A 7682-nucleotide genomic window follows, 5' to 3' on the forward strand; every position below is an offset into this window, starting at 1 on the left:
GTTATACATGGTAGCAAAATATTCCTATTTCACTACTAATTAATACCTAAAAATAAAGGTAAAAATCATGCATCAATTAGAAGGGTTCAACTAGGTCTTACTTTTCCAAGTAAGATCTAGCTTGCTAAATGTTAAAGATGGCCAAAAATTAACATTCATTCAACATTTCATCACAACTAATTGAACTAAACCAAGATTACTTCATCATTGCATAATCAAAACACTAGTCCATACAAGGGTTTATAACCACCCAAATCTCAAACAAGTTTAGTTCATAGCTGAAATTTGAAACTCAAAACCAGAAAGTATGTTGTTCATGAAGTTAAAGAAAAGCTTAAAGTGAAGAAAATGATACAAAACGAAGTGGAGAGCAAGAGAGATGAGTATTGAGCTCAAATCCTTCTTTGAATGTTGCCTTCTTCTCCTTCTTCTCAATCTTCTTCTTCTTTGTACTCTTCTTCCTTCTTAGTACTCTGAACTTTCTTTTCTCTGCTGTATATTTCGTACCGGTTCAAAAGTGCAGCCACCCTCCTTTTAATTCATCCTCTCCTTTTCTTTTTGTTCCCCAATTAGGGTACCAAAGTTTACCCTAATTGGAAATCCCAATCATCACCCACTTGTCCTTCATTTTCCACATGTTTGTTGAGTCACTAGCCAAATTCCGCCACCTCAGCTCGTTTTTCTTTTCATTAAAGCCAGCTGGACATTCTGCCAAAATAAACTTACTGGGCTGACAGATTGCTACGCGATGAATGCTACAGCAATGCCAGTCAGCAATAATCATTTTCCTGCTCCTTTTTCCCTTTGTCCCAAAAATTTTCAAATACCTATTCTTGTATTTTTTCTGCTTAAAACACATAAAAACAATAACATAAGTCTATTTAACACTTACTAACACACACACTTTCATTTATTACAAAGACACAACAAACTAGACACAATTACACAATATAAACATTAATTGATCCACAATTCACATTAAATTCAAGCTTAAAGATATGATAATAACTCTAAATCTTAGAGTTATCATGAACCATGCAACATAAAATGTTATTTCTGATCTTTATTAATAAGTAAATCTGATTATATTGAAATGGGATTTATTTAGGGCACAAAACCCAACAACAACTGCATTGACGATGATCCTCTAGCTCTCATTCGGCCTTGGTGTTGGCTTCGAGTAACATGTTTGGTCATGCGGGTCAAAGTTGCTTAAGCGTCATACATAGACACAATGTCCTTTCATATTGAACTGTGTACCTCCAGTACGGAGTTAAAATGTAGAGTTGAGACTCATGACTTTTCTTTCTATATGGAGTGAGTTACATATCTCATCCCATTAGATATTCGAGTTGTGTTACTTCTCTTACTCGAACTTGACACCTGAATAGAGTTAAGTCTCTTACTCAGGTTTGATACTTGAGTAGAGTTAAAGGCTCTTGCTCCATTTTGATGTATGAGCAAAGTTATATTCCTTACTCTTTTTTGATGTGCGAGCAGAGTTTTGTCCCTAGCTCGAGGTTGTGTTTTAATTTCCCTGGTTATATTATCCCAAGTACTTTATACACCCTATTTTTCTAAGTTTTCTTAGTTAAATAGCTGATATGGTGAGTTTGCTCTTTGAGCTCTCTTGATTAACATGTTTGACTCACTAGTTATTTTTTGGAGTTAATACTCACTTTCCAGATTGAGTGCTTATCATGTGACTATAATTAAATCCATCCTTTATTCATTACAATTTTTAGTTTAAGTGTATGTGTATTTAAAAAATTCACCACTTTTCCAAAAATCGTTATTAATGGTAGTTATAGGATTTTTCATTCAAGTATAGTTATATCTATACTCTTATGTCTCTCAAGTAACTAAGGTTTAACTATTATCTTTGGTTACTAGTTTTTGAATTTGGCAATATATAAATGTAACTAATTTTTTAATAAGTAAATGTTTTTATTCAAACTTTGAAAATAACAATACTAATAGTTTCTAAGACATTATAAAATCAAAATAAAATAAAGTGGCTAAGTACAAATCAATTTGTAGTAAACGAATGAAGTTGTTGGCCAAAAGCTTACTAACTTCTTCTCCCAAGAATATAGATCTAGCTTCATCACGTAACCTCCTCTTTTGTTGCTCAACGGGAACACCCTTGTTTTGAGTTTAGTATGTGAGTTACCATGTTTGAACTCATACCCACCTTATTGGTATGTACCCATGCAGTCACTTCTTGATTATCATGGAAGAACTGGATGAGGACCTTCTTAACTTCCTAGTTCAGATGCTTCCTAACCTTTACGGTTTTCATTGGTTCGTTGGGGTTGAAAACAACTTCTTTAAGCTCCTTAATAGGACCCAAGTCTGCCCGGTCATCGCCCACATGAGGGCCTATCTCTTCAACTTCAGGAACTTCTTTTGCTTCCATATTTTCCACTTCATTATCTTTGTTTACGACCAACATCTGCGCCCCTGATCCGGTTAGTCCGCTCATAGCCACATTGTAGCATTCACGTGCAGCTAGTTGATCTCCTTTCACTATTCCATTCCCAGTAGCAGTTGGAAACTTTAAGGCCAGATGCTTGATTGATGTGACTGCCCCCTGCGTTTACAATGTGGTCTCCCTAAGATGGCATTGTAGGTAGACGGTAGGTCTACCACCATAAACTCTATCATTTGGGTGACTATTTTTGGGGCCTCCCCGAGTGTCAATGGGAGAGTGATTCTTCCTGTGCTGGCTATGCTATCTCTAGTAAATCCAACCAAATTGGAAGTGCATGGTTGTAGGTCCTGCACGTTTAACCCCATTTTCTCCAAGGTTGTCTTATATAATAAGTTCACGCTACTACCATTGTCAACCCTGACTCTCCTTACCCTCCTGTTGGGGATTTGAGATGTTATCACTAGGGGATCATTATGTGGACTTTGTACATGATGAGTATCCTTGCTGGAAAATGTTATGGCCTGGTCTTCCATTTGGCTTTGCTTGGGAGCACGTTGTTCTGGTGTTAAAGAAGTCTTATCCGAGCTCTTAAGCTCCTTTATATATCTCTTTTGAGCTCCATTGTTGGTCCCTGCAAAGTGTGGTCCTCCTAATATGACCAGCATGTCTTCTCCTTCAACAAGTGGAGAGAGGTTCAGGTTATGTCTCGGTTGTCCCCCTTGTAGTTGTGCCAGGGGATTATGAGCATTATTTCCTGGCACCACCTGTGGATGAACATTTGCACGTGGAGCTATAGGTTGTTTTGCGTTCGCTCCTTGTTGGTTGTATTTCCTATTCCTTGCATAGTGAGCAAGTGGCCCATTACGTATAAGAGTCTCTATCTCATCCATCAAGTTTCGACACTCGTTGGTGGTATGGCAAATGTCTTTATGGTATTGGCAATACTTGGATGGATCCCTCTTCGCACGAATTCCTTTCAAGGGTTCAGGTATCCGAAAGGCCACCCGATGTTCGTTTGCCATATATATGGTTTCTTGTGTCTCCACAAGTTCGGAGTATATTGTGAACATGGGCTGGTAACCTTTTCTCTTTTTGGCATTGTTCTGTTCTCCTCCATTGTCGCCCTTTCTCTTATTATTGTGCCTAGAGTTATTGGTGGCTGGAGGGTTGGTAGTTGTTGCCTTTGGATTAGTGGAAGTTGTTATTGTAGTAGCTGAAGCAAGTTGTGCTGAGGGAAGAGGTAGGTTATTGGCTAACCTGGCTTCCTCAATGTTTATATATTTTTGGGCCCTTTTTATAAATTCGTCAATAGTGGGGGCACCTCTCCCTTGGAGGCTATCCCATAGTAAAGATCCATGAGTTATGCCTGCCCCCAAGGCCATGAGTCTCCCACTATCATCAATGTTCTTCTCCTTTGCCGCCTCGATGTTGAACCTATTAATATAGGCCTTTAGACTCTCACTGGGTTGCTGTTTTACGTTGGCCAAGGAAGACCATTCAGGTTTTCGAGACCTGGCGGTACAAATTTCTTTTTTAAAGTCACTTGACAGTTTGTCCCGAGAGGTGATTGAATGCTTCTTGAATTTATTGAACCATGTTTTTGATGCTCCTATCAAGGTGACCAGGAATAACATGCACTTCAAATCGCCACATACTTGGCTTGTCCTCATTAATGTGCTCTAATCACTAACGTGGGCTCCCGGGTCAGTACTTCCATCATATTTTGTCATGGTAGGAATCTTGAACCCTTAGGGTTCTGGTAATGCTAAGATGTGTGGAGAAAACGGCTCAGGTTCCTCATCAGCTTCGTATCCCCTGACTCTCCCTTGGTCATTCAGTAACTACTGAATTTGTTGTTCTAATGCTGTAATCTGTGGGTCATTAGCCAAAGTGGAGCCCATTAGCCAAAGAGGAGCTCATTAGCCAAAGAGGAGCTCATTACCAAAGAGGAGCTCATAAGGTAAAGAGGACCTCCTTAACCAAAGAGGAGCTCATTAGCCAAAGAGGAGCTTATTAGCCAAATAGGAGCTCATTAGCCAAGGAGGAGCACATTGGCCAAAGAGGAGCTCATTGGCCAAGGAGGAGCTCATTGGACAAAGAGCAGCACATTGACCAAAGAGGAGCTCATTAGCCAAAGAGGTGCACTTTGGCTAAGGAGGAGCATTTTGGGCGCACGAATCTCCCAACTGCGTCAGGTGCTAAGTCCGAAAGAGCTCCTCAGCTGCCGAATTTTCTAAAGGACCTGATGGGCATGAACCGACCCAATTGGCTCCCCTCATGTACCCATGACCATCCGGGTTTGCTAAATACGAGAGACACGTGCTTTTAAAGCTATTCCGAAAATATAGTCAAAAAATGATAAGTGAAGAGATATTTATTTTTTAAATAATTATTTTATTATTATTATTTTGTATCTTGAACCTAACCCAACTATAATTACGGGAAGGTATACCTATGTTTAAGGGATTTTAAATCCTATATGAATATCTATATAAGGGGATGAAATCACTTGTAAAGGGAACCTGAAATTGACAATCACGAGATCATACTCTTGAGCTCCCACTCTCAAATTCTAAAAACTCACTTGAGGAGTGAACTCTTGCAGAACATAACTCTGGAGAACTCTCCTCAAGTATTGAGATCAATAACACTCCAAGTGGACTAGCCTATTACCGCTGAAAGGGGGTGAACCACTATAAAATTCTTGTGTTCGTCTTTGGTGAATTTACTTTTGCAAACCGGTTTATTTGGATTAACTATTGCTTGTGTTCATCTTGCACGTTTTACGATCTTCTTAGATCCGTTAACGAAAAACCCATTAGCCAAAGAGGAGCTCATTAGCCAAAGAGGAGCCCATTAGCCAAAGAGGAGCTCATTAGCCAAAGAGGAGCTCATTAGCCAAAGAGGAGCCCATTAGCCAAAGAGGAGCTCATAAGCCAAAGAGGAGCTCATTAGCCAAAGAGGAGCTCATTAGCCAAATAGGAGCTCATTAGCCAAGGAGGAGCACATTGGCCAAAGAGGAGCTCATTGGCCAAGGAGGAGCACATTGGCCAAAGAGGAGCTCATTGGCCAAAGAGGAGCACTTTGGCCAAGGAGGAGCATTTTGGGCACACTAAGCTCCCAACTCCGTCAGGTGCTAAGGCGCAAAGAGCTCCTTAGCTGCCAAATTATCTCAACGACCTGATGGGCATGAACCGACCCAATTGGCTCCCATCATGTACCCATGACCATCCGGGTCCGCTAAATACGAGAGACACGTGCTTTTAAAGCTATTTCAAAAATATAGTCAAAAAATGATAAGTGAAGGTTTACCTATATTTAAGGGATTTTAAATCCTATATGAATATCTATATAAGGGGGTGAAATCACTTGTAAAGGGAACCTGAAATTGATACTCACAAGATCATACTCTTGAGCTCCCACTCTCAAATTCTAAAAACTCACTTGAGGAGTGAACTCTTGCAGAACATAACTCTGGAGAACTCTCCTCAAGCACTAATATCAATAACACTCCAAGTGGACTAGCCTATTACCGCCAAAAGGAGGTGAACCACTATAAAATTCTTGTTTTCATCTTTGGTGAATTTAGTTTTTCAAACCAGTTTATTTTGATTAAATATTGCTTGTGTTCATCTTGCTCGTTTTGCGATCTTCTTAGATCCGTTGACGAAAAATCACGTCAACAAAAAGTACTTAGGGGTGTACCTAGTGGCCTAACAGTAGAGATTTCTTAGTGGCTAAGAAATGATAAAAACACAAGCTCTTGTAGTAGCGGGATAGTAAATCATTGAAGAGAAAAAGCTTAAAGTAAGGATTGATTTTGTTTTAAGTTTTAAATGATTGGTTTTATATATTGAATTTGTGATCTAGAGTAGTTATGAGGATTTTGTCTTCATGAACTGTTTATGGGTCGCTATGGGACTAGTTTTGATGTTTACTTGTTGAATTTGAGGTGATTTTTGAGTTAGAAATCGAGTTTGAACTTTTTAAAGCTTAAGTCTGAACTTTAATGGCGTTTTCTATTTAAGGACTCGATTTTAATTTTTGTTATGTAAGGATTATTGTATTTATGGTATATATGTGTTCTGTTAAGTTTGGAATAATTTGGATAGGTTTCGGTGAGTGCGAAACTCAAGATTTTTACCCCTGTAGAAAATGGCAGACCATTTCTGTTGGTGTTTTTGAAGCCTATTTTTTTGTATTATACCGAAATTTGAAGTGGGGATACTGTTGGGTTTTATGCCCTAAAGAAAACTCATTTCATATAATCAGATTTACTTATTAATAAAGATCAGAAATAACATTTTATGTTGCATGGTTCACATGATTTATTTCATGATTATATGTGTATATAATGTATGAATTCTTTTTAAGTCCAGAACATATGAGTTGGTTAAAGATTATAATGTTGTCAGCACAGTGGAATATAATCTTTATTATATGTTCAAAAGTAGATTCCCCGGTTTGTCAGAACACTGATTTAGACTGACATGGTATAATCAGCGATAGGTATTCTTACACCTTGGAAAAGTGTTATGTCCTTTCCAAGACATTGGCAAAGTTTACCAGTATCGGATGCATGGAGTATGCATTGGAATGGACCGATATTGAACTTTGAATTAGATTTTGAAACTTACCGTAAACATCTATTCAATTCAATATCATAAGTTGATCCTAGATCACATGATCGAAATCCTGATATGGTTAGGCTCAATTTCAAGAGTGTTACTCGTGTTCTTTGATTTGTTAGTTAAGCCCAGTTTTGTATCAGGGTAATACGTACATTTTGGGAACACGGTAATACAATTGAGTGGGGGAGCGCTAACATAAATATGGAATCTATAGCTTCTATTTGGCAAATAGAAGTAAACGATGATTTCCTTCGAGCTTAACCAAATGAAGATAAATGGTGGAGATCTCATTTCACTTAGGTGAAATATCATTTATACAGGGTTAAGTGTTTTAAGGATAAAATACATTGTAGGGTGTTACGGTAATTTAATCCCTGTATAGTGTAAATCATCTATATAGAGGATCATTGATCACATTAGGGTTATAACAATGGATAACTAATGACGTGTCTATATCGTGGAACATATAGAGCGTTTCTATATGACTGAGAGTGCAATTCCAAGTTCTAAGTGTGGATTCAATGAGGAATTAATAAGTTAGGGAATTTAGTTGGTAAATTCGGTTCGACTTATTGGAAGCTCGGTTATATAGACCCATGGTCCCCATACTAGTTGAG

At 38.3% G+C, this 7682-nt stretch overlaps 1 protein-coding gene across 1 annotated transcript; it reads right to left on the minus strand.

Moving 5' to 3' along the window:
* Window positions 1-2266: 2266 nt before the first annotated feature.
* On the minus strand, window positions 2267-4104 carry LOC115717655 (uncharacterized). Its single transcript, XM_030646637.2, has 2 exons — window positions 2677-4104; window positions 2267-2593 (listed from the first exon to the last, which is right to left on the minus strand). The coding sequence occupies exons 1-2, from the start codon at window positions 4102-4104 to the stop codon at window positions 2267-2269; spliced, it is 1755 nt and encodes a 584-aa protein (XP_030502497.2).
* Window positions 4105-7682: the final 3578 nt, after the last annotated feature.

The sequence above is a fragment of the Cannabis sativa genome, chromosome 5, assembly GCF_029168945.1.
Source record: "Cannabis sativa cultivar Pink pepper isolate KNU-18-1 chromosome 5, ASM2916894v1, whole genome shotgun sequence".
In the NCBI taxonomy this organism is placed as follows: domain Eukaryota; kingdom Viridiplantae; phylum Streptophyta; class Magnoliopsida; order Rosales; family Cannabaceae; genus Cannabis; species Cannabis sativa.

Bases quoted from the DNA above. Each gene is read 5' to 3' on its own strand.
- LOC115717655 (XM_030646637.2), bottom strand. From the start codon at position 4,104: ATGAGGACAAGCCAAGTATGTGGCGATTTGAAGTGCATGTTATTCCTG. The intron at 2,594-2,676 runs GTCACCCAAATG...TTGTAAACGCAG, and splicing joins TCGGGGAGGCCCCAAAAATA to GGGGCAGTCACATCAATCAA.